The 27,509-nt window shown below is 36.1% G+C and overlaps 1 protein-coding gene across 1 annotated transcript in view; it reads left to right on the top strand.

The window, feature by feature from the left end:
• The window catches only part of USH2A (usherin), an 829,367-nt gene that overhangs the window by 554,865 nt on the left and 246,993 nt on the right, over positions 1–27,509 (top strand). The window contains exons 44-46 of the mRNA XM_028488076.1: positions 10,094–10,303; positions 11,640–11,842; positions 15,557–15,669. Coding sequence (XP_028343877.1) covers positions 10,094–10,303; positions 11,640–11,842; positions 15,557–15,669 — 526 coding nt within the window. The remainder of the gene's footprint in view (positions 1–10,093; positions 10,304–11,639; positions 11,843–15,556; positions 15,670–27,509) is intronic.

Here is a 27,509-nt window from a genome sequence, read left to right as displayed (position 1 = left end):
CGTACCGCAAAAAAAAAAAAAAAAAAAACCAGTGTTAGGTGACATTAATTGTAAATTAAAATTAGTACTGGTTATGTCGATCTACAGTGCCACTGAAATAAGCCATTTTTACCAAAAAGACTATCGCTCTAGGGTTTTTGTAAGGTTGCAGATTTCTAATGATCTGTGTCACCTCTACTGGCATCTCTTAAACCATTTACATGGAAGAACATAAGTTAATTGATGCTTATGATTACCTTCTGAGACACCTCTGGGAAAAAATACAAAGTTTTTATCTGGAGATGGATTTTTATGTATAATATATTTTCACTCATCTCCCTCTTTCTATTTCGCCCTCAATACCTGATTCATCTTAAAAACCTACTTAGAAAGGTGGACGCCCTCCCCCGCATCTGACATTTGAATACTTCTGTGAAGATCCGGCGGCTGAATTATCACCAGTATAGGTCCTTTATGTTATAATTGCATGCCTGAAGTAAGCGTGCTTATAAAAACTGACAAACCTAATAGATCTGAAGCAGCTCACTGAAGTTTCATTACCTTGGTAAGCTGAACCTCTGACCTTCAGGATGTAGGTAATGCAATCTGCTGTTATTTCCGTTCATACCTTAGAAATTTTTCAGATAACTATTTGTGAGCACAAAGGTTAACTCTCAGAAGAGGGTCAGCTCTGTGAAAGTGTGTTGCATTATCATTTTCTTCCTTCCTGCAACCTGCTATCCTAAGTAAATTAACTAGTCGCTCTGCTGTGAAAGGGCCACCTCTTTTTTGTGCAAGTTTAATTTCAATTGTTTTCTTGATTTGTAGGATAAAATTGGACCTTGTCTAACATGCTAAAAGGCACAAAACTATAGGTTGAAAGTCATGAATAAGCTTATGAATATTTTCTTATTAAAAAACATAAAATATATATTTTTAAAACATATTCTGTCTTAACTGTGACACTCCACATAGGCACACCATTTGGATAGCAAAATATCGCTGGTAAATTTTTACCAATCACAGATTAACAGAGATAGGTATTCAAGTTTTAGAAGCACCCATTTTAAATGTTTGCGTCTCTGTGTTGATATCATGTGAGGAAAATCATCCCTGCATCTTTTCAGTTCATTTTTATGGCAAATATCACAAACTGGCAGCACTTGGACCATATTTACTCCCATCCTCCATGCATTGCTTTGCCAGCAGCATTTGAAAAAAAAAAATAATTTGCTAACATTTAACAATTGGAAGATTTCACATAAAGATGATGATTTTGGATTGATCTGAAAAACCCAGTGATTGGGTGAAACTGCTCCCACATTGCTGAAGGGAAAATAATCACCTGGCACTGGTTTCCCCTTTACGTACAGGCTGCACCCTCCCTATCTTCCTGGTCCCTCTATAGACCTGAGGTTCTTATCCCTGCTTTCCATAATAAAAGATAATAGTTCAACCTAAGTGAAATACCATGAAGATAAATGATATTAGTGGGGGAAAATCCCACCTTTATAAGAAAAGATACAAAAATACCTTCCCTTAAATTGTTTATGCAGCCCTAGGAGTTAGAAACTGGCACTTAATAACTTACCACGAATTACAGTTAGTCAGTAGCACCTCTCACACTCAGACTTAGAGCTCAAGCATCCCATGTTCAACTGTTTCTCCTGCATTTGGTCTTAATGGTTATTAGCACTTTGTCAAGAGTGATTTAGTGAGATCCTTCCCATTTTGACTGCTCACTCTAAAATAAATGGTGAAAAATGCCCACGAGGGAAGGGGGTAGAAAGGCAGTGCCGCTTCTGAGGTCTCCTCACTAACGAGGTCATTGACAGCCGGAAAAGAGCAAGAAAACACTGGAGGTGGTGAGAGACGAAGGAGCTGAAAAAGAGGAAATGGAAAAAAATCATCCAAGGGCTGTCCACTTGACCACCTGTCAAGAGCTCCCCCTGACCTTTAGACGTTCACATCCTGTATCATATCTTCCTCCTTGTCCATCTCTCCCCTTCCTCTTTTTCTTCCATCTTTCCTCTTTCTCTTTTCCTCTTCTACTTTCCTCCCTCCCTTTCCTTTCCTTTCCTTTCCTTTCCTTCTTCCTTCCAGGAACATTTTTTTCTGACCTTTTTGTCCTGGGCCCTGGTACTACAAAGACTAATGACATAACTCCTGTATTATAATATCTCACTGAACTCTCCAGAAAATTTGTCAAGTATGAAGGCATCACCATTAAAAAGTTTTAATCCACATAAAATTTAAATCCACACATAAAAAAGCATCGGCCTCATCTTGCTCTCTTAACCAGAAACCACTAGATTTTGTAGCCAGAAGAATTTTTGACTTGTCAGAACTTACCTCGTTCAGGTGGCAATACATATACATCATTCCAAATCTCACCTCCTTTGTAAGCAGCCACCCTCACTGGCTCACCTTGCCCCTCTGCTTCCCCTCCCATCGCTCCAGTTACCAAAGCAAATAGACTGGATGCGCCTTTTCCACTGGCTTTCTGCCTGTTCACTTGTGCACCTTCTGTAATCTGACCTTCTTCCCTTGCATTCTACTGATCTGGTCATCTTGAAATCATTCTCATAATGACCCAATCCAATGCTGTCTTGTTAGTGCCATCCTATTCTGTTTCTCTGTGGTAGTGGGTCCATAAATGACCCCTCCTTACTCAAATGCTCCCTCCTGTGTCACCAGCTACTCATGTTCTCATCCCCTAAAAACTTTTTTTTTAAGTTTTTACAGTTTTATTGAGAAATAATTGACATACACCACTGAATAAGTTTAAGGTATACAGCATGATGGTTTGATTTACATATATTATAAAATGATTACCACAATACGTTTAGTTCTCATCCATCATCTCATAAAAATATGATAAAAAGTAAATTTTTTTCCTTAGGATGAGAATTTTTAAGACCTGCTCTCTTAACAATTTTCCTATATATTATACAGCATATATAACAATTTTCCTATATATTAAACTATCATCATCATAGTGTATGTTACATCCCTAGTACTTTTTTTAAAATTTTAATTTATTTTTTATACAGCAGGTTCTTATTAGTTATCTATTTTATACCTATTAGTGTGTATATGTCAATCCCAATCTCCGAGTTCATCCCAACACCCCCCAAAGACTTTCTCAAAGTTCCTCCTGAGTATTTTCACCCTCTAACTCTCTTGTTGGTGATTCCATCCATCTCAGTGTTTTAAATTCTCCTAACTAGAAAAGTGGCAAAACTCTGTGAAGCCATATGAAGGAATAATTTTTAAAATAGGCTTTGGAATCAGGGAAACTTATGTTTGACTCCCAGTTGCAGTATTTTCTAGCACTATGACCTAAAACAAGCCACTTAACTTCACTATATCCTAGTTTCCTAATTCAGAATATGGAGATAATAATAATAACTGCCTTAAAATATGCTGATAAAGATGAAATAGTATGTTGAGCCCTTAGTAATCATTTAGTATTGGTATAAAGTATTGTTCTCTCTCTAAAATGTTTACAGTGCTTTCAACAGCATTTTACCAAAAAACTTGGGGAGCCATTTCTTTTGTTTGCTTGCTTTGGGTTTTGTTTTATGTTAATCATTTAGTCTTTTTTTTTTTCAAAACAAACTACTTTATATAGATGTATAGTTGATTTACAATGTTGTATTAGTCTCAGGTGTACAGCAAAGTGATTCAGATAGATAGATAGATAGATAGATAGATTGATTCTTTTTCAGATTCTTTTTCATTATAGGTTACTAGTGAAGCCATTTCTAATAAAAAATTGGGACATAATTTTGCAAAGCATTCAGGTAAAAGCATGTGTACAGTAAGCTGAAGATGAATAAAGACCAAATCTCACTTTATAATTACCTGACTTGGGTAGAAGGTAAAACTACTAACCACTGCTAACTCCCCTTTTCCTTTTAGTGATGGTGCCCCATGTCCACCAATCTAGACTACCTTTACTAGCCTCCTTTGCAGTTAGTTGTGGCCATGTGACTGTATTTCTGCCAACAGAATGTGAAAAGAAATATGAGTCTTTTGGGGTCATAACCACCAAACACTAGGTACATGCCTATCTGTTCTCTCTTCATCCTCTCCCTGGACTAGACTGTGGATGCTGCAGTGTTCTCAGTTTCAACTCTGCAGGCATGGCCAACACCCTAAGAGATCCAAAGCCACATAAGAGAAAGAACCTGGGTTCTTGAATGACCACACAGAGCACAATCTGATTCACTTACTTTGAAGCTATTGTGTGAGATACAGATTAACATTTATTGTATTTAAGTCACTTTATTTAAGGGCTTCTTGGTTACAGTAGCTTAGCTAACTAACTCTGTCCCTGTTTGCCCATATCAGTTCAATTTAAGAGCAGGAATGATCTGTCCTGCTTCCATGGCCAAATATAGAATGATGAATAATTAACACATTTCATATACATTTCCTTTAAATACAGTTTTCTCTGGAAGGTTATTGATTGAAAGGAGCTGGAACACAATGAGAGGCTAAAGGAGCTGGGGGCAGGGTGGCTTCCAAAATGCAGGTATTTGTTTTAGTTGCATAAACTAGATAGAAAGCATCTGATATCTTGCTGGGAAAAATAAGGAGCCTGGCTTGGATCATAGCTCAAGAGACTCTTCCCACTTCTTCATGTGAGCAGTTTTACCCTCAGGCAGAGTAAAAATTTTCTTAAGAAGTAGTTGTGATAAGTTCAAGTTTTCCAAGAAGTGCTAAGTTGATGACACAGAGCTCTGCACAATAGAACTTGGGGAACTGGACTCTAATTTGAGAATCTGTGAGCAAGAAAAACACTTCTATTATAAAATAGCCTTAATAGGGTCCTTCCAAGTTTCTATATTGGAACAAAGTTACCACCCATTGAGCCTGCTGAAGAATTCAATCCTAGACAAATCAATTAGGAGACCTATTAAATGGAATGGTTTACTGTAATTGCTCTAGATCAGGGCCACAAACTTTTTTGTAAAGGCCCAGAGAGTAAATACTTTAGGTTTTGCAGGCAATATACATTCTCTGTTGTAACTACTCAACTTTGCCATTGTAGCATAAAAACAGCAATAGATAACTCTTCAACAAGCATGCCTGTGTTCCAATAAAAATATATTATGGACACTGAGATTTGATTTTCACGTGTCGTGAAACACTATTATTCTTTTGATTTTTTTCCCAACAATTTAAAAGTGTAAAAACCATTCCTAGCTCACAGGTTATAGACAAAGAGGTGGCAGGCCAGATTTGGCCAACAGGACAGATTTTACCATTTTCATGGTAAAATCATGAGTTTGTTGACCCCTGATCTAGATGATAAAGATCTAGAGGACATAACTGATATTAATAACAATCTCTAAAAATAATCCAACAGCATATACAGAGTGTAATCCTTTTGCAAGAGGACTTTCAACCAGCCCATCTAATAACTGTTTTAAATTATTTGGAAATCCGTTACCAAGGAGAGGGGCTTGTTCTAGATTTGAAAATTTTCTATGCCTAAGACCACATTTCCTACCTGTACATGGAGAGCACCAGCAAAAATGTCATTTAATAGCAAATATTTTATCCAAAGTTTATAACCCTCTTCTTCAACTCACTGAGGTTGACCTGATATGCTACAGTTAGAGCAATACCTACTTATAAATGTCTGTGGTCTATAAAATATGGGTTACTGAGAACAGGATTAGAATACCTGAGAAATATTTCCCAATGTACACATATTTAACATAGTCTCTCATAGGAAATCCTCATACCATCCTGCTGCTTCAGACACAAGTTAGTATTCATAGCTTAACTCCAAAGTATATGTATAACTCTACGTCAGATATTCACACTTTAATTTTGAAGTAAACCTGGTGGCCACAAAAACACTTCAAACTCAAGAAGTCTCAAGTGAAACAATACCTTTCAAATCCTCCATCCCATAATTACTCCTATGTTTTCATTTGATTCCTAGGATTCACACAAGACCCAAGACCAAAACTTGGACTTTTATCTATATCTCTTCCTTATCCCTTTCTAAACTGTCCTGAGTCATTTAAGGACCTTGGCTTTTTCCATGCTGTGCATCCATATCCCTTCAGGCCTTGAGGGCCTTCTCTTGCTGGGAAAACTAGAGACAATCAGAGATGGTCAATTGGTCTTTAACACCTCGGTCCAAAAATGGCACAAAGTGGCCACATGACCTCACCCAGATGCAAGGAGCCCAGGAAATGTAGTCTACCTATTTGACAAGAAGAGAGACACATGGGTATCAGTGAGTGCTAGGGATTTTTACCACAACTTTTCTGTACTGATTTTTAAAGTTTAATTGCTATTTAGCCTGTTAATGCTGCTAGTAGTTAGTGATGTCTTTCTCTGTTTTTCTGTGTCTCTCTATTTTATGTATGATCAAGAATTTAGTGTAGTGTTTCTTTCCTTGCCCTTCTCACCTGCCACTTTCAATGTTTGGTTTATAAATTATTATATAATCATTTTACATAATTAACTTCTCTAGTTTTGATATTTTATCATCAATTCTTAAACTTCCCTAATCTTAAGTTCTGGGTCTTGATTCATCTTTTTGTCTTCTAGATAACATTATTGGAAAATTTTTATAATTAAAGTTAAATAAGTTAAATAAATGAGCTATATATTCTCTTAACTTCTGCCTAAATAAGAACATTTGTCTCTTGTCCTTGCACATTCTCTTAATTTTTACCTATATAAGAAAGTCTTTCTGCTGTATTTGCACATAAATAATGACTTAGCTGTGTATAAATTCTTGGATCAAAATATTTTCCCTCAAAACTTCTTGAAATGTTTCCATTGTCTTCCAAATTTGTTGTTCCAGAGAAGTCTGAAACTTGCCTGATTTTTTTTCTCCTTTGTAGACGATATTTTAATTTTTAGTTTATTTGAGAAATGTCATAATAATCCATGATATGTCTGTGTTTGGATATATTGCCATTATTTTGTCCAAAACTATATTAATCTATTCAATTTATAGATATAAACCTTCATTTTGGGTCAGGTTTTATGGGATATTTTATATCCATGATTTTTCATGGATATAAAAATATAATAAATATATAAATATAATTTTAAAAAATAAATATTCCATTTATTTTTCAAGTTAATTCAATTTTTTTCATTCTCTGTTCTCAATATCTATAATTTTGACATTCACTGATTTCTTCTTAGTCATTTTCCTCTTTATTTTTTTCCTATCCTTCATTTTTAACTCTGTCCTTTTCTGCTTTCAATGTAGATTTTAATTCTGCCATTGCTTTTTATGTTTCCTGACTTTCCTTTCTTATTTAAGAAGGTCATTTAGTATCTTCATGTCTTCATGTCTATCTTTCCATAAAACAGTCACCTGTTTCCTAGAGCATCTTTTGCGCAAAGGCATGTCCCTTTTGTTATTTTTAAAAACACCATGCAAATGTTTTATAAAGCTTTCATCTTATTTGTATAGAAGTAGTATATGAAAAACAAATTCTAATTTTGGAGGTTCTAGACAGTGTTTCCCTTATGCTATCAAGAACCCTTGTAATTCATGTTTTTATCTTTTCAAAAAGAGAACTATATTCAGGTCCAGTTTTTACCAATCCACAGGGAGGGTGAAATTTGCACGTCTCCTTATTCCAGCTATTTCAATTCTAACAGCGTTCCTCAAGGTCAGCAACCTTGAATTGTGTGTTGGCCAGTGGAACTGAGGATGTATCTTCTGTTTCTTAGCTGGTTCACTGACTTAGAGCCCACTGAAATTTGAAAACCTTGTTTGAACAAGTAAAAGGACGCGCCTTTGCATGTACTGCTCCCTGAACTTCTCACAATATGACTAGGAATATGAAGATCATTTAGTCTATTTAATGTGTTTCTACTGTTTTTCTGTGTTTTGGACGCTGCACTGTAATGTCAATGAAGGAAGAAAGAGGAATGTTGAAGCAGATGGCGAGAGGCAGGGCAGTGCAGAAACCTGGCCCATGTTGCCTAGAGATGCTGCTTGTTTCCTGTTAGAAGAGTCTCATCCCATAGAGTAAGACGGAAGCAGTGGAACTGAACCCCATCTTTTCCTTTCTTCTTTGGGACAACAGATTCTGTTCTATTTCAGGGGGTTGATGTATGGCGCATGGCTAAGAATGGACATTTAATGACATTTCATCCGGATATTGTCATATGATCTTTGCTCATCTTGAACATATGGTGCTAGCCCCAATATTTTCAGTGTATATACACAGGTCCATTCCTTGGAACTTGACAGAAGAGATATCAGGCACATTTAACCCTAGTAAAATCCATTTATATTTCTGAGTAGAATTTGAAAGCATTTCATTAATACTATATCTTTAGGGCTTGAATTTCTAACCGGCGTGCTCATGTAACAAACTAAAATACAACAAGAACTTCAAATCTAGCAGACTTTCTATTATATCTTAGCTGCCATAAATTAATGAGGAATCATACTGTAGGGCAGCAGAAAATAATTCTAATGATAGAAGGAACTTTTGCCCTCACAGTGACTTTGCTGTACTTGGCAAATATTACCATTTGGGAAAATATCAATGGACACGAATAGCCAGTTCCTGACAATGCATTATAATGACCTCATTATTAAAGGTGCTTACGTTTTGTGACATCAGAGAAAAGAGACATCTCAATCTCCAGAGTTTTCCAAAGTAGTTGCTAAAGATCTCTTACTATAAACTCTTTCAACTATATTGGCATACCAAACGTTTTTAACTATCGCTGGATGTTAGGCCAAAGTGGTAGTGTGCTCAGGAAACAAACAACAAATAAAAATCAAACCAGCATTCAGTTTTGATGTAAGACCCCCCAAGATCTTAATGAACAGGGGTCCTTAAAAGAAAGTCATGCAGCTCCCAAAACCATATTCATTTTCATGGCCATACGCCAGGATCTCACATAGTAGAGACACTGTACTTCAATAACCATAAAGAGAAATGCCACCTTTCCCTCCCCATCCTTGCTTAGTGCTGCAGAACAGTGTTAACACAAGCTTTTACATACAATTTTAGGAGCTTTTACATACAAAACTCCAACCCCCAACCCTAACACAAATCAGGGTAATAGATCCTGCTTAAGGTCTTCAAAAATAATGCTAATGGAAGCAGAGCAGTATACTATTTTCTACCTAAGAAAATCTGAGTGTTGTGTGTCTTCTTTTTAAAGCATCATAATAGGAAAATCATGAGAAGAACTTAGTGCAAGAATGGAGAAATTGGGTGAGAGGAAAAAGAAAACAACAAACTCGTCTTTGAAAGGACAAGGGCTGAGGAATTGATGAGTTATATTTGTGAGACAGTAAGCGATGGATTTTGGCATCCTTTAAGAGCTTGTCTACATCATACAGACAACAGTGAACTAGGAGAAAAGGATGGGAGCCTTGATCAAAATTCAAATATCATCCTAGGATCCTACTGAGTGAATCTTTAAGGAGAGCATACTACTTCACTCTGCTACATCAACAGTGCACATAACAGGGTATCTGTCTAAACATTCTTCCAGGTATCATTTAGCAGATTTTGTTAGCAAGTGAAAAAATTCCTCAAGTTTTAGAATCTGTGTCAGGACATGCCCTCATTTGTATTAGCACAGAGTTCTCTCTAGAACTATTACTTATGAACAGAAGTTTTTCCCTGTACTGCATATTTTTATTTTACTCAATTTCCTTTCATAAGTATTATATCAAAGTTTTGAAGATTAGTTGTATACTTATAAATATTAGGTTGGCCCAGAAGTTCATTTGGTTTTAAGTGAAAATAAAAGACACAGTTTTCGTTTTCACCAAGAACTTTATTGAACAATGTATTCACTAACCGAACGAACTTTTTGGCCAACCCAATAGCATAATTAAAATATTTAAAAGCAATTTAAAAGTTTATTTTCCTATGAAGTTAAGACTCTATGCAATTAATTATGAGATGGGGGTGGAATCACCTTTGTTTAAAAATGGTAAAACCCAGCACCCCTCTAAGGAAAATTCCATAAGCTTTCCCTTTTCTCATTCTAGGAATAGCTAATGATAGAGTGTATTCTCTGTCTTTTCCCCCGAGACCCTTTTATATCAGCTACATTTACAGTGTCCTGTGTTAATTGTTAACAGCTTTTCAAGACCTACAAGGTGACGTTGAATATTATACCCTTTTTTGGAGTTCTGCTAACGCCAGTGAATCTCGAAAACTCCTCCCAGATGTAAACTCTCATGTCATTGGCCACTTAAATCCAAACACAGAGTATCGGATTTTTATCTCTGTTTTCAACGGAGTTGCCAGCATTAACAGTGAAGTGCTGCATGCAACCACTTGCGACGGCGGTGAGTCCAGATTTCAAGGGATGCTCGGCTTCAGAGATGCGAATGAAATTGATTGATTCTCTCTGAGGCTGAGATCAGTCATCCTTCCATTATAAAATTTCCGGTGTTGGAGGGAAGGGGGTCGGAGCTAAAATGCTTAAGTGCTGGCTGTCGTCAAGTGGCAGATCAATAAGTGGTCCCGTGGAGACAGCGACACAAGGCTCCAATCATGGGATATTAGCCCAGTTTGTTCCTGTTCTTTTCAGTGTATGCTTAGTTGGGAACTGAGTTCACATCAATACATGGTGACATTTAGAAACCTTTTTTTTTTTAAGAATTGCTCTCAGAAGCAGGATGCTATTCACAACGACAGCCAAGCACAGTGAGGGCCCTCCCTGAGTCACCAGAAATGGTAGGTGGATGTTCAGCCACTGAGAAAAATTGCCTGTGACTCATTTCTAAGTCGGTTAGCAAGGCGGAGGAAGCAAGGGAAGCAACTTGTGAATCTGAAATGTGTTTGGAATGGTCTTTCTAATCTTTTTGGCTTTCTAAAGTCTCATTATAAACATTATAATATCATTACCTCCAAGCAAGAGTTCCAGGTCATTAACAGAGCACTTTAAGTGTGGAACCCATTTCCCTTCGTGGTGCGAAAGGTTGACACCTTTTGTTTATAAAATAGAATGGATCACAAGGACAGTTTTTCAACTAGTTAAGATGGGCTCTTATGATAAAAATAGGTCTTTGCATAGTTATTTCTGACATGCTTGAATAATTGTATAATTTAACGCCAAGCAAGATTTTTTTTCTAATGTTAGATTTCATCATTACCTATGGTAATCAACATTCCAAATCATTTACATAATGACAATATTGCATTATTGCTTCATATTGCTTGAGTTACAAGCTAGTAACATCAAATGATTTTTCACGTTCCACCAGCCTCGATATATTTGAGTTATATATTTTTTTTGCTTAAGGAGCAAATTTTCTTTCTTTTTTTTTTTTTTTCTTCCCTGAGAGGTTTGGAGGAGTGCAGGGATGGGAAAAGAGACAAATAATAGGTATGCGTTAGTGGTGCAGATGAATAATTTATCATCATATCCCACTGGTCACATAGTATTGAAGATTAGCACTACGCTGGTGGTATAAAGCATTTTACCACCAATTTTCATGGTTTCTAACTGAGAGTATAATAAGCCAATTTACAGAGGACTACAGACTGTGATAACTTCATCAGAGGAAAGCAGATAAGCAACAAACCCTTCACTCAACCTAAATACTAATCGGCATTTAGTTTAACAAGTGCTTTTTCAGAGGCAGCTGGAGTTTATTCAGTTTCTTCCTTTAATTCCAGAGCCTCAGGGCATGCTTCCTCCAGAGGTTGTCATCATCAACAGTACAGCTGTACGTGTCATCTGGACAGCTCCTTCAAACCCAAATGGTGTTGTCACTGAATATTCTGTCTATGTAAATAATCAGCTCTACAAGACTGGAATAAATGCGCCTGGGTCTTTCATTCTGAGAGACCTGTCTCCCTTAATGATCTATGACATTCAGGTTAGAACGTTGTTTTTTTGAAGGTTAAGCTTATGGGTGTGTTAAATAAAACATGCTGGGTTATGTCTCTTAGTGGATACCTTCCATCTTGGTTACACATGATTTACTTGGTGGGGAAGGGGAGAGAAAAGAGGGAAATTGATCTGGCTTAAATCTGTTTGCTGCGGGCAAACACACGAGTCACTGGAGAGGGGATACTGGGACTGTGGAAAGTGATGGTGATGAGGATGGTGATGATATTGTCACTGGCAAAAGGAAGCAAATCATGTGTTTGCAGTCAGTCTTGCCAAGCAGCTTGCCTTTTTCCTGGTTCTTTTACTGATAACAAAACCAGAATTCGCCTATAACTGTGGAGATATTCTTTCTACTCCTATTTCTGCTACTTACTAAATGTAATAACTTTAGGGAAGTTATGTAACCTCTCTTGGTGTTGATTGTCTCTTTTGTAAGAGCAAAGGACTAGATGACTTAAAACATTCTATCCCCCTCTAGCACTCTGATTCTGAACCCAACACCAATAACAAAAATAAATGAACGTATGGCAGATGAAAAATATTAAAAAGATTTTATCTGAGGATGAAAGAAATATATCTGTTCATCCTTCAACAAATGTTCAATGATCCTCACCTATATGAAAGCAATTGTATTTAAGTGTTTTGCCCTTGGGCCTCTTTGAGAATCTGTTGAAGTCAGTGCACACTGCCCTAGAAAAATGTGTATATTTTGATGTTTATATGACAAAAGTTAACATGCAATTTCAGAGAGTGCATTGACCATTTGAGAGCCAACTCCTAGAGCTCTTTGAGATCTACTGATCTTAAAAGTAGAAAAAATATAAAGAATATTAAGGCATATAAAACAAGGAACTTATCTTCAAGGAATTGGAAATCTTGTCAGAGCGCTAGGATATAAAAGGTAACAAGGCCAAAAGCAAAAATTATGATTAAAAACAGAATTTTTCAGAAGCTCATAGTTTATAGAGAAGGGTTGCCATTTGGTAAATTTTTCAATAAACTATGCTCCTTCTAAAATTTATAAGAGCTTTTTAAATATTTTTCAGAAGATATTAAGTGTGGAAGTTGTATTTGACCACAGCAAACTTCACTGGCTCTGTTCATTAAGTGAACATTTTCCCAGCCCCTTCTTTCCCACACATTTGAAGGTGAAACATACATAATCATCTGGCTACAACCAATGCATTAGCCTCTCCACTACTAGGCCTAGCTTCCTAAGAAAATGACATAAAAAGATATTTCATAAAAGAAGAAATGTACATTGATGATTTTTCATTATGTTCCATGATTCCCATCTACCCACCTGAGTTACCTTAGCCTGGACCAGTGGACTGATATTTTTGTTCATGACTCTTAGAGTGAATCTATGTATATGTGTAGCTCATCAATCACGTTATAAAATGAAAATCACATTCAAAATACATAGAAATATAACTTTATGAATAAGGTTAGCATAGGAAGGTGATGAAGGATTTGCTGTATTTTCCTCTTTGGGACCCTGATGGAGAAAGCCAACTGAGACCTTGAAAGGCAGCTTATTCATTTGCTTTATAGGACTCAAAATACATCCTGGGGGTGAGATCACTGGATGCTGTGGATGCATATCCAGCATCAGCCTTCCAACCATAGAGCAAGAGTTGACATGTAAGCGTTCCAGGCCTGTTCTACTCTGACAGGCTTCACTCAGACCTATTGGTTTGAGTCACTAATGGCCTGAGGAGAGTGCATTGTGATCGAGTTTGGGACATGAAAACAGATGGGGAGACAAAAGACCAAATTAGAATCTAATACTTAAATTTTGTTATAAGATGTTCTTATTCTTAATAACTGTATTTTTGTGAAGGTCCTCGCAGTCCAGAAATGCTGCACTTGAAATAGTTGTTGCATTACTGGAAATTTGAATATAAAATTTCAAAGATTTTTATTTCTGATGTCAAGGATGATTTGGCTCCATTTAAAATATGCACTTAACTGATATGCCTAATACTTTAAAACTAAGATTCTCTATACTAACCGCCTCTGTAAAATAGCCACTGATTTTAAAGCAGACATGTAGACGCACCAAAGCATCTGCTTTTTTGAATGAATCATTTTACATATCCCTTTTTAAAGGGAATAAGCATTTCCATTTTAAATTCAATTTTATCTCTTTTTATGCCCCAAAGATGGAGACTTGGGATATTGCATTATCAAGGAAGTGAAAATATTGACACATTTCTCTAAAGTCAAAGTAAAAGCTTTCTGGAGACTCATTTAAATACACTTAAGTTTAGAACTTAAAGCTATGCTTATTATTTAGATAATAAGACAGTAGGGTACAGTAAAGCCTGAATCAGATATTTCATATCTTATCAGCTTGATCATATTCCCTGATTTCTCTGACCCCTCCATTTACAAACTTCTGAACGTGGAGTTGTAAAGATTCAATAAAATTATCTGTGCAAGTACCCATCATAATATTTGGCATATAAAAGATTCAGTTGAGTTGATTTTGAGTTATCTCACTATGCATCATATAGTCAAATATTTCCCAATATGCATGAAGTTTTATTGTCCTTAATTCTATTATGGCAAGCATATTTTAAGTTCATCTGCCTGTAAGTTGTTTGGGGTTTCATTGGACATATTCAGAGTAAACAGCCTTGACAGTGTTTAAATATCTACTAAATATTAGCTCAAAATGCTATGTGGCATAAATAAATCACACAACAGCATTATAAAAACTCCCATTTAGGTGCAAACAGCCCCATGAACAAAGCGACGTAGCTACTAAATATAACAAATAGTGCATTTGTCTTTCCTCAAATGCCAGTTGAAATTCAAAGAACTGTGTTGCTTAAAGGCTCAGGATTAGTGTTTAAGATTCATCAGTATCTAGTATCCTCCATTTATGTATTAAAAGCTGACAGTAAATTAGCATTGGAAAAAGTGCAGTTCCTCTTTGGTTTAGACATTAATGGAGAACAGAAGGGTGTCGCTTTGTAGACTGTCCACGAGCGACCTCCTGTATGTTCATCTGTCTCTCCCCCCTCTTGTTGAATATGTTCCTTCTGTGTTACTGATGCTTGATGAACCTGATTTCTAATCTTTAGTTATTCCACCCTCCTCGGTTTTTATTCAGATTAGGTGGCAGAATTAAAGGGTGAGTGATGAGTTTCTGCTGTGATTAAGGTAAAAATACAATTGCAGCTGGAACAAATGGCTATAAAATAGCTCAGCCATATTGGAAATCTTCCCTAGACCTCATTTTTCTTCCATTAGACATTAGCATTGAGGCTATTTTCTATAAAGTGTCAAGACTTCCAGAAGATATCATCATTACCCTATCTTGTTATAGATCCAGAGAGCAGTATGCAGTGATAACATATTATGCTTGCCAACTGTCACCTAAACATCCTCCCTTCCTTAACTGTGCTCCAAATAGATGAATATGTCTGTCTCTTTCTGAATGGTTGGAACCAGAAACTAAACATCACCATTTGAATCACTAGATCAATTGTTCTGAGCTCATTTCTGTGCTTTATTTTGACCTTTCCCACCAGACTCAATTAACATAAAAAATTAAGATTGATTAAACCCTAAGATGCTGTAGAGAGCTATAAGAGACTCCTGTGAAATGAGGGTGGGTGAGGTTCAGTCCATCGGCAATCTGTATTTTGAAAGTATTTGCAATAATTCTTTTCTAAACTAACATTTGCAGGTTGAAGTCTGCACAAAATATGCCTGTGTGAAAAGCAATGGAACCCAAATCACCACCATGGAAGATAGTCCAAGTGATATACCAGCTCCCACAATTCATGGCATCACTTCAAGGTACAATTTTTTTGTCAGTTAATCTAAAGAACTGATCATAAACAATGAAAATAAAAATCAAAGGTATCATCCCAGCCATGACAATCTCATTTAGTAGATTACTATAAATATGTGTGCAAATCAGATGTTTGATATTATTAGGTATTGATCTTCAATAGACACGTCCCCTAACATTTAAGCTTTGATATCCCTGATTGCCCAGCTTCACTTCCTTTTACTCAGCAATCTGTGAACAAATGCGGAAGTGCATGGAAAAGTTGTCCTTCAGTAAATCCTTTCGTGAGGCAAGTAATACAACTTTAACTAGAATGACTACCTTCTAACTTAATCTCTTTGAAAAAATTAGATTTAGAGATATCAGATTCCCCTAAAGCTAGAAACATCTCTAAAATAATTACGGGAGATAAATTATTGGATAACTGTTACCAATTTTATCAAATTCTTCATAGAATCCCTTTATTTTTCTGTATACTTTTGTTGCTGAGCAGTGACCATAGTTTGAAAGTGAGCCTCTTTTCAATTCATAATAGCAATAAGAAGAAAAAGATTTAACATCAAGTTTCCCAAGCCAAAAGTGATATTAAGTTTTCATCTCTCTGTATCAAGTCAAGGCTAGAGAAAGAAACCTGAGTATTCCCACATCATACTTTTGCCCCAACCAAATGAATCACCCTTCATCTACACACACATACACACCTACACACACCCCATGTACACACATGCACACTGGCTAAAATAATCAAACTGTTATAAAATATCTCATTCCTGAAGGATTCCTTTATGACGTATTGAAATTTCTAGGTCTTTTTTTGTTAATCAGTTCAAAAGTATCTGTACTGATTTGGGGAACTAGTGGTTAAAATAATTAGAAAAACTCAAGTAATTGTATTCTTAGATGTTCGGAGCAAAAGTCACATCTTGTTTTCTTGAGTACATCTATAAAACACATGATGGTATCTATCTAATGTAGGATATGTTAATTAATTGATAACTCCCTCAGCAGATTTTGCCCACCCATCCACAGGATTGCCTGCCTTGTAGGGGGAAAATGGTCAAGTTTAAGGGATACCAAAAAGCTTTATTTATTTTTTCAGCAAACACACTTGTGGGTATAATAATATAAGAAGTGCAAGTAATACAAAGAAATATAAGACATGGTTCTAAATTTTCACAGTTCCAGTCTACTGTGGGAGACACTGCCCTAAACAAATATTTATAGAACAGTGTGAGAAACACTACAACAGAAGTTTATAATGTGCAAGAAGTGCATAAAAAAAATGCCAGGCTCTACCCATGATTATCAGTGAAGGCATCGTGAAAGATGTGACATTGGAGTTCATTCTTAAAGAACTCAAGGAAGAAGTATAGGTAGGTGGGTGGATGTTGTCACATTTCTTGCCTGTTAGCATCCCTGTGACTCAAGCTCAGGTGAATGGCGTAAGGGAATATGTCTTAGATTACATATTTACATGTAGCTAAAAATAATATGCAAGCTCTTTTAGAAATTGAGCAAATACCCATATGTTCCTCTGCTTCTAAGATATTTTTTTAAGAAGATGCTTGCAGATGATAACAGAGAAAAAATATTTTTTAGTTGTGGTTAAAGACTGCTTATCCCCAAATATAGTAACTTGGTGGCAAAAACATTAAAAAGGGTATACAACAAGAGCAAGGAAAATAACAAAGCAGATTACAGTAACAGAAGAGAGATTTTAACACAATTTTTGAAAGCAGTATTTGGCAGGGAGAGGCAGATGACTTTGTACAGTGGCAAAATTTACAACGAAAGTGTTGGTTGGCAGAGGGAAATAATGACACAAAACAAACTAATTTGCTCTGCCGAGAACCTCAGTGGCTGAGCACTTAACAAGCTTTCAGAATTGTGAAGAAGAGGAAGATGGGGTAAAGTTCAAAGCTGAAAGTTTAAAAAAGAGTGTTTGGGACCTGTAATTAGTCAGGGTTCTCCAGAGAAACAAAACCCAAAGTGAAGACTCAGGAAAGCTGGGGGTGTAGTCCCAGCCCAGGTCCAAAGTTTTCAGGATTAGAGGTGCCAATGGTATAAATCCCAGTCCAAGTCTGAGAGTGAGAGAAGACTGATTAGATCAGGTAGTCAGGCAGAGAGAGGAAATTCTCCCTTCCTTCACCTTTTCATTCCACTCAGACCCTCAACTGATTGGGTGATATGCCCACCTACATTATGGAGAGTAATCTGCTTTACTGAGTCCACAGATTCAAATGCTAATCTCATCAGAAACAACCTTGCAGATACACCCAGAAATTATGTTTAGCCAAATGTCTGGGCACCTTGTGGCCCAGTCAAGTTAACACATAAAATTAGCCATTACAGAATGCAAGGTTGCCTACCTCTGTATTATTCATCCATGTGTCTATTTCTCTTCCTCCATGTGGCATATTCCATCACCAACCAGGAGATTAGAAGTTTTTTCTCAAGAAACTGAACAGAGGTATTCAGGAATTAGGGCTACTAGGCACAGTGGAAATCTGGGATGAGGGGCAAATGTAAAAATCATGTTAAAGTGGTAGACCACAATTAGAATGATGGCACCTCAGTGGCTTTCCCCAGCTCTGTTTTTAGAAACAAATATCTAGTCATAAATGTTTCCATACAGGAAGGGCATTCTTCTCTGGAAAAGTTTGAATGACTCCAAATAAAATATTTCCAGGAACTAGCAGATAGGGATCACCTAACAGAAAAGGTAGCTAACCACCTGGTCACACAGTAGTAAAGTACATCAGTCAACAAGCCTCACTCATATACAATATAAAACTTCTAGTCATCTTTTTTTAATCTCAAAGATGAAAAGAAACAAAATTAAAACAGAGGAATGATTCAATAGACACAGGGACAATGCAGGATGAGGAAAAAAATCCATAACAATCTTAGAGGGATAAAAAGACGTCCTCTATCTATAAAACAACCCCAAAAAATCCTACTTGGAAAAAAGAATCAAAGTAAAGCAGGATGTGAGGGGTGGGGGAGAGTACCTCATGGAAATTAAAAGTGTGAGAGCTGAATTGGAAATTTAAGGTAAAGTCTCTGAAAGTGCAATAAAAAGCAAATATGTTAATACAAATGAAATTTTTAAGAAAAACTTTTAAAATCCAGGAAATCAAATATTTGGATAACAAGAGTTCCAGAAAGAGAGAACAGAGGAAAAAGAAGGGGGAAAATAATCAAAGAAAAATGACAAGAAAATATGCCCCCCCCCACCAAAAAAAGGAAAAGACAATATCCTAGAACCAAAGATACCAGTATGTAGATTAAAAGCTACTATAGATACTAGCACAGTGATTGAAAAATAAGAGCCAATAAAGGGATATCATCAGGAAATTTCAAAATACCAGGTTAAAAAAAGCACATCCAAAATAACTTCCAGGAGGAAAAGACAGATAGTGTACATACTGCATTGGGAATTTGAATGGCATTATCAGACTATAAACAGCAACATTCATTGCTAAGAAAACAATGCCTTAGAATTCTGAATTAAAAAAAGAACCTTTTCGTCTTATCAATTCCACACTCAGTCAGATATCAACTGGTATTGTTTTGGATTAGCAGAGAGGCAATTTAAGACAGGTGAAGAGAAAAAAATATAGATTCTGTAAAAACTGACAAGGGTGTGAAGAGAACTGCCTAGTTTTAACAATGAATTAAACTTCCAAAAAGATTCTGGGTTTCCTAAATTTGTTTACTTTTTAATTATTCTCTTAATTTTTTTATTTTGTTTTTTAATTTACATACAGTAAAATACACTCTTTTTTGCTTCACAGTTTTATGAGTTTTGACAAGTACATATGAACTTGTCAAACATATGAACACCACTACAATTAAGATATAACACTGTTCCATTATGTCAGTCAGAATATTTCTTCACACTGGCCCCTTTATAGCCACTTCCTCCTCCACCCTCCTCCAAACTGAGCAAACACTGTTCTGTTCTCTATAATTTTCCCTGTTCCATGTTGTCATATAAGTGGAATTATACAGTATGTAGCCATTTAAGCCTGGCTCCTTTCACTCCGCATAATGCATTTAAGGTTCATCCATGTTATTGCACATAGTAATAGTTTGTTAATTTTTGTTACTGATTAGTATTCCATCGCATGAATATACCACAGTTTGTGTACCATTTGGGTAGTTTCCAGTTCTTGGTGACTATGAATAAAGTTGATATAAACATTATGTACGTAACGTGAACGTAGATTCTCATTTCACGTGGGTAAATAACTGAGAGTTGGAGTGCGGAATCATAGGATAAGTTTATATTTTACTTACTTTATAAGAAACCGCCAGGAAAGGTGGGAAATGGGAGGAATTGGGAGATTGGGATTGACATATATATATACTATTGATCCTACGTATAAAATAGATAACTAATGAGACCCTACTGTATAGCACAGTGAGCTCTAATCAATGCTCAGTGGTGACCTAAACGGGAAGGAAATCCAAAAAAGAGGGGATATAGGTATACTTATAGCTGATTCACTTTGCTGTACAGTAGAAACTAACACAACATTGTAAAGCAACTATATTCCAATAAAAATTAATTTAAAAAACAGAAACTGCCAAACCAATTTCCAAAGTGACTGTAACATCTTGCATTCCTACTAGCATTGTATGAGAATTCCAGTTGTTTCTCATCTTTGCTAGAACTTGATATTCTGCAAGAATTTTTCCTCTCTCTCTCTCTCTCTAGCTATTTTAATAGATGTTTAGTGGTGTGTCATTATGGTTTTAATTTACATTTATTTCCATGATGATTAATGATATTGATCATCTTTGCGAATACTTTTTTGGCATTTGTTTTCTCCTTTGATGAAGTGCTTTTTCAAATATTTTATTAATTTTTTACTTGGATTTGTTGCTTTCTTATTGTTGAGTTCAAATTTTTAAGGTACATTTTGGATTTGAATTTTTTTGTCAGATATATGATTTGCAAATATTTTCCTCTCATTTATGGCTTGTCTTTTCATTCTCTTAATTGTTTTTATTTTGAGCAAAGTTTTAAATTTCAATAAAGTTCAGTTTATCGATTTTTTCATTCATGGACTGCCCATTTGGTGTTGTATCTAAGAAATCCTTACCTGAGTCAAGTCACAAAGATTTCTTCTTATTTTTTCTTCTAGAAGTTTCATATGTTTACATTTTTGAATTTATGTCTATGATTCATTTTATGTTAATTTTTCTATAAACTGAGGTGAGGGTCAAGGTTAACATCTTTGCATAGGGATATCCTATTTTTCCAACACAATTTGTTGGAAAGACTATATCTTCTCCTTTGAACTGCTTTTAGACCTTTGTCAAAATCAATTTAACACATTTTATAGGTCATTTTTGAACTCTCTTCCTGTTCAGTTTATCAATGTGCATATTCATTTACCAATATCATACAATCTTAATTACTGTAGCTTTACAGTAAGTTGTAAAATCATGTATTATGAGTTCTTCAACTTTAAGCTTCTTAAAAATTTTTTCTGACCTTTCTCATTACTTTGCTTTTCCATATAAATTTTAGAATCAGCTTGTCAATATCTATAAAATCCTTCTGTCATTTTGATTAGGACTGCGTTTAATCTATAGTTCAATACAGGGAGAATTGACACCTTAACAATACCACATCTTCCAATTCATAAATACAGCATATTGCTCGTTTATTTGCATCCTCTTTCATTTATTTCATCAGTGTTTTGTAGAATTCAGTGTTCAGATCCTACACATATTTCATTAGATTTATACCTACTATTTATTTTGGGGAGTACTACTCTTAATGGTTCTTTAAAAACATTGAAATCCAATTGTTTATCGCTAGGGTGTAGAAACACAATTAATTTTTGTATAGTGACCTTGTATGCAGCAACCTTGCTAAACTCATTATGAGTTTTAGGATCTTTTAGGAGCTTTTTTGTAGATTCCCTGGGTCTGCATAGATCCTCTGCAAAAAGAAACAATTTATTTCTTCCTTTGCAATCTGTGTGTCTTTTACTTCTTTTTCCTGCCTTATTGCCTTGGCTCATTCAATAAGGTGGACACCCTTGACTTGTTCCTATTCTTTTACCATTACAAGTGATGTTACCTATGAATTTTTTTGGAGATACCTTTTATTGGGTTGAAGTCTTCTCTTTTATTTCTAGTTGCTGAGAGTTTTTATCATAAATGGATATTGAATTTTGTTAAATGCCTTTTTTGCATATAATTTGTTAATATGGTTAATTATATAGATTGATTTTCAAATAATTAACTAGTCTGTGTTATATGGATAAACCCCACTTGGTTGTGATGTATTTTCCTTTTTATACATTCAATCTGCTGTTGTCTTATTGAGGATGTTTATGACTATCCTAATAAAATATATAGAACTGTTTTTATTTCTTGTAATGTCTTTGCCTGGTTTTGGTGACATGGTGATTCTGGCCCCATAAAATAAGTTGGAAAATATTCCCTCCTCTGCTATTTTCTGGAAGAGATTGTGTGAAAAGGTATTTATTTCTTAAATGTTGGTAGAATTCAACATTTCTTAAATGTTGGTAGAAAGGTATTTTACTCAGAATTCAACTTCCTTAACAGTGTAGGATGATTCAAGGTATCTATTTCTTCTTGAGTGAGATCTGTAATCTTGTGTTTGCAAAGAATTGGTTAATTTCACCAAATTTGTCAAATTTATGGGCAGAAAGTTGTAATGTTTGTAGAGTAATGTAATGTTTGTAGAGTCTGGATTTATTTGCATTCTTTCATTTCTGATAACGGTAATAAGTGTCTTCTCTCTTTCATAGTCAATCAGTCTAGAGTTTTATCAATTTTGTGGATCTTTTCAAAGAACCATCTTTTTGTTTTATTGCTGTTTCTCTATTGTTTTATGTTTTCCATTTCATTGATTTCTGCTCTTTATTGATTTTTTTCTTCTTCTTGCTTTGGATTTATCTTACCCTTCTTTTTTTCAGTTTCTTAGAGAGGAAAGCTTACATTATTGATTTGAGATCTTTCCTCTTTTTGACTAGAACCATGTAAAGTTATGAGCTTTCCTCTAAGCCCTGCTTCAGGTGAATCTCAGAAAGTTTGAAATGTTGCATTTTCTTTCATTTAGTTCAAAATACTTTTTAATTTTCTTAATACTTCTGCTTTGACTCATGAATTATTTTAGAAGTGGTTTGCTTAATTCCCAAATATTTTGAGGTTTTTCAGATATGTTGTGAATGTGAATTTCTAGTACCGTTCTGTTATGATCTGAAACATGGTTTTATGATTTCAGTTCTTTCACATTAGTTAAGGTTTATTTTATGGCCTATAATATGATCTATCATGGTGAATATTCTATGTGTACTCGAGGAGAATGTGTGTTCTGCTGTTGTTAGAGCATTTTATAAATGTCAATTAGGTCGAGTTGAGTGATAGTGATGTTCAGGTCATCTATACACTTAATGATTTCCTGCCTGGTTGTTCTATCAATTACTGTGAGAGGCATGTTTGAAATCTCCAAATATAACTGTGGGCTTATCTATTTCTTGTTTAGAACTATCAGTTTTTGCCCCGTGTATTTTGTCGCTTTATTACAAGGTGCATATATATCTCAGATTGTTGTGTCTTGGTAAATTGATCCTTTTATCATTGTGTAATATTCCTTTTTCTTCCCGATAATTTTCCTGTCATCATGTATATTGTGTCTAATACTAATACAGCCACTCCAGCTTTCTTTGGATTAGTGTAATTTCGAGTGATTTGGGATTGTATCCTGAACATTTTAAATATCAGGTTGTGATCTGAGTCCTGTTAAAATCCTCTGAAGAAGGTTGGAGTTTTTGTTTGTTTGTTTCAGCAGGCAATCAACTGGTTAGCTTCAGACTGAAAATCCTGTCTTGGCTTATGTGGTCAATGGCTGTAATATCAGTTCATCTTTCAAAAGCTTTGCTGTGCTGCTTTATATCTGCCCCACGCATGCACCTCTCAGTGGCTAATCTGGTATTTAGTTGAGGGATTATGTAATGGTTCAGATCTCAAAGTCTTTGCTACAGTGCTCAGATTTCCTTTGCCTGTGAGGCAACCATGCATGTGCAGCTTGGAGTTGAGTTAGAACTTGTATTGGTTCATGTATAGAATTAGTAGACTGCCTAGCTTTCTCTTCTCTGAGATTTCCCCCATGTTTTTCACATCACTGGGACTTCCTTTCCCAAATCTTTGGCTAGAAAGACATGGTTTCTCTTGTAATTTTACCCTCCCAATATACCTCACAGTTTACATAAATGTAGTTGTTTGGGGGACAGTGAGATTAGAGAGAAAATAGAGGAAAAAATAAACGAGATTTTGGACCACAGGGGTGCTTTCCCTGATTCCTCTGGTCAGACAGCTTGTTTTTTCTCAGGATTTTAGATTCTCATTTGGCCAGGACTGCCATCATGCAGCTCCTTGGCTGGAATCATCCTCAGAGCAGGAAAAAAGAGAGGAAAAAGAGGAAATAAAATGAAACAGGAATACCCATCGTACCCTTTGGCTTGCAAGGCCTTTTTGTACTCTGGCCAGAAAGATTGGGTTCCTCTCACAGATTCTGCTTGCCCAGTGCTGGGTTCCACACTGGGGCTGCTCTTGGGTTAAAGATGGAGACAAACAAAGGGGGGAAACAATGGGAAACGCATCCTGTAATGTTTGCTCTTTAAGTTTTGGCTCCCCTCCTGATCTGCCTCTATTGTTAACTTTTCAGAGTCCTTGAGTGGTTGCTTTTTGTAATTAGAGCAGACTTTTTAGCAGTAATCAGTGGGAGAGAGAGGCTATAACTGACATTCTCCATGTTGACCAGCACAGAAAGTACGAACCCCTCCATATTTTTCTTTATTCCAATGCCTTTGGCAACTTTATTTCCTTTTGTTTTTTTCTTTTTTGGTCAAAGATCTAGCAAAATAACTTATGGAAATCATCCACAACCAAATATTGGCATGTACAATCTTTCCTTTCTTAAAGTGATCTATGGTAGCATGGCATCATTTTCCAAAGGCAAGACTCTAATGAGCAGATATAGGCGCCAAGCCATGAATCAAAATTACACCAACACCAAAGCAGTTAGCCTCCTGTGTGCATGTTATTGTTTGTGTAATTTCATTATACTTCTGGCATTGTACACTTGTTAGTTTTGTTTCTATTTTTGGTTTAAGAAAATCTCTTTTATATTAGCAACATGCAAAATCAAATGTGAAATCTTTCCAGATAAATGTCAGTAGGCAGGGTTTGCTTCTATAGCGTTTAGAATATTTTGGTTTCTAATAAGACACATATTTCTTAGAATCTTTGTTTGTTTTTGGTAAAAAGCAGTCATCAGCAAATTTTAACTTTTATATATTTTCATAACCTATACCAATAGCCTACCAGCCTGTTTGATTATAAGCATGGAGCATGTCATTTTCATCTTTGGCCTTAACCTATACCTTGCTTTTGACTACAGCATCTTCAGTACAAGCACTTACACATGTTTTTCCCATTATGTATAAACCAAAGATGCCATAGCACACGAAGGTATTTAGAAAGATCAGATGAAACCTTCTAGTTTTATAAGCTACTCCTCCAGAAACAAACTCTGTTTCTACATCACATTTTCCATACTTGTCATATTATCATCAGCTGCTTCTATATCCCCAAAGAATGCTAACGACTGATCGATAGCCCAGACATGTCTGGCCGTGGCCTACACGTGCCCTGGGTAGTTCATTTATTTGCCTTGGTGGATTTGCTAGAGTAGAATTTAATCAATAGCTAATTCATTAATTCTTGTCCTCGAGAATGTAGAGACTGCACTGGATGAAGATAGCTGGCTGGCTCTGGCTTTGATTGAAATATGACAAACACTGCAGCTGACAGCTTTACTGGCTCCTGGGCTGCCTCTGAAGTTCACTTATTTATTCTCCATAAATGGATAAGCTAAGAAAAGAACATAAACAAGGAAGAGTTTTTATTACATGACTGGACTGCTATTCCAAGATGCATGATTTCCAGGCATGAAGCTCAAGGGAAAGCAGAAAGAGAGAACACAGATCATGTCTCTCATTGCCTTTAATGGGATCCATGGCAGTTTTTACAGTTCCAAATCAGTTTGGGGCTGTATTATTGATGAGAAGGCTGAGGCATAATGTCTTTGTAGCATTCACAAATAATTGTTTAAAAATTTGCCTCAAGCTCCTGAATGATATAAATGATATTTTTCCACACCAGCTTTCTTATGATAGCAGCATAGGGTCTGTGTCTCTAAATGAAGGTTAAACCACTATCTTCATTTAGAAAGCCCCCTAGCTTTTCAAAGTACATAGCTGGGGGTTGAGGATGGCATGACAGGCCATAGCTTGTGGAAAAAGAACTTTCCCCTTTTTGCCTCACCAAATTTGGGTGAAACTTTGAGGCCTCTATATTTTTATACTATGACATTGGATATCAGGAAATCTCTTCTATCGTTATTTTCCCTCTCTGATTTTTTTCAGTGACTGATAGCTTGAATACTGAAGTAATAATTTTACAATTAAAAACAATTTTTTTGAGCCATGTTTTATTTTTTTAAATGGGGAGTATGCTGGGCTGTAGATGTAGAATGTCAGATCACTTCTTCATCCATATTCTCAGCTCCCCTTCTTGCCAGTATGGATAACTTGAGACAGCTTTTAATTTGGACTGGAATTGTCCACTTGAGTCTTTGAAGGATATGGGAAGACCTCTCGAAAGAGATCATTTGGAGTGTATTTAGAACTGATGTACACATCCAGTCAATAGTCTGATAATCATAATGGCTTTCGGGAAATATTAGTTCTGATGGCCAATGAATTCTGATCATCAAACTCAGTGTTTGATTAGGAGACCTTACAGAATATTGAGCTTATTCTTAAGACTCTGCCAGCACTATTTCCATTTTCTCACTTCCCTCTCTTTCCCAAACTCCTTTTAACTTCTCAACTTTTTTCAGTTCCCACAGAAGCAGCTCAATCACTAAGCTTTTGAGAGGCCTTTGTATTGCATCTCAACAAAATCCAGTTTTTCCTCCCAATTCACTTTGGCCTTTAACTGCCGCTTTATCCCTGGCTCCCTGATCACTCATTGGTTTTCTTTATTGGTTTTATTCCAATTCCATTCATTAATTGTGGGTGTCCTCAACAGAAAGACTCTCTCTGCTGCTCAAATCGTTCAAATATTCTCACAGGTTTCATCATACTGATGTCTCAAGATCTCTGTCCCAGTTTTCTCCCTAAACTCCAGTCCCATATATTCAATTGCCTATTGATTTTCTATAATGATAGGCACCCATCACTTCCATAACCTCAAGCCTTAATTCTCATCTAACCCAATTTTTCCAACATCCATTTCTGCAAAGGCACCGCCGCCTTGCATATGATCGCAGACATCTAGCTTTGATTTTTTCGGACGCGCAGGCCCAGCGGCCACGGCTCACGGGCCCAGCCGCTCCGCGGCATGTGGGATCCTCCCAGACCGGGGCGCGAACCCGGTTCCCCTGCATCGGCAGGCGGACGCGCAACCACTGCGCCACCAGGGAAGCCCTAGCTTTGATTTTTTTAATCCCCTGATTTCACTCACTATCAATGTTAGTCTATTTTCTTTTGGAGCATCTTCTCGTAGCTGTTTCTCTTCTCCATTTCCACCACCACAGCCCTAGCTCATGCTTTTATCATTTATGTTGATGTACCTGGCTTAATTCAGTGAGATACAAGGAGGAAAGGCTTTACATTTTGCCTACTACTTGCTGCATAAACATAATATTTTGGATGTCCTTTCCCCAACTCTTGAAAAACCATTCAGGAATACCTTATGGCCTTCACATTATTTTTTAGTTATGAGTCTC

Source organism: Physeter macrocephalus, chromosome 4 (genome assembly GCF_002837175.3).
Source record: "Physeter macrocephalus isolate SW-GA chromosome 4, ASM283717v5, whole genome shotgun sequence".
NCBI classification, from domain to species: domain Eukaryota; kingdom Metazoa; phylum Chordata; class Mammalia; order Artiodactyla; family Physeteridae; genus Physeter; species Physeter macrocephalus.
The sequence above is the reverse complement of the archived record's forward strand: the minus strand, read 5'-3'. Positions and strand labels throughout refer to the sequence as shown.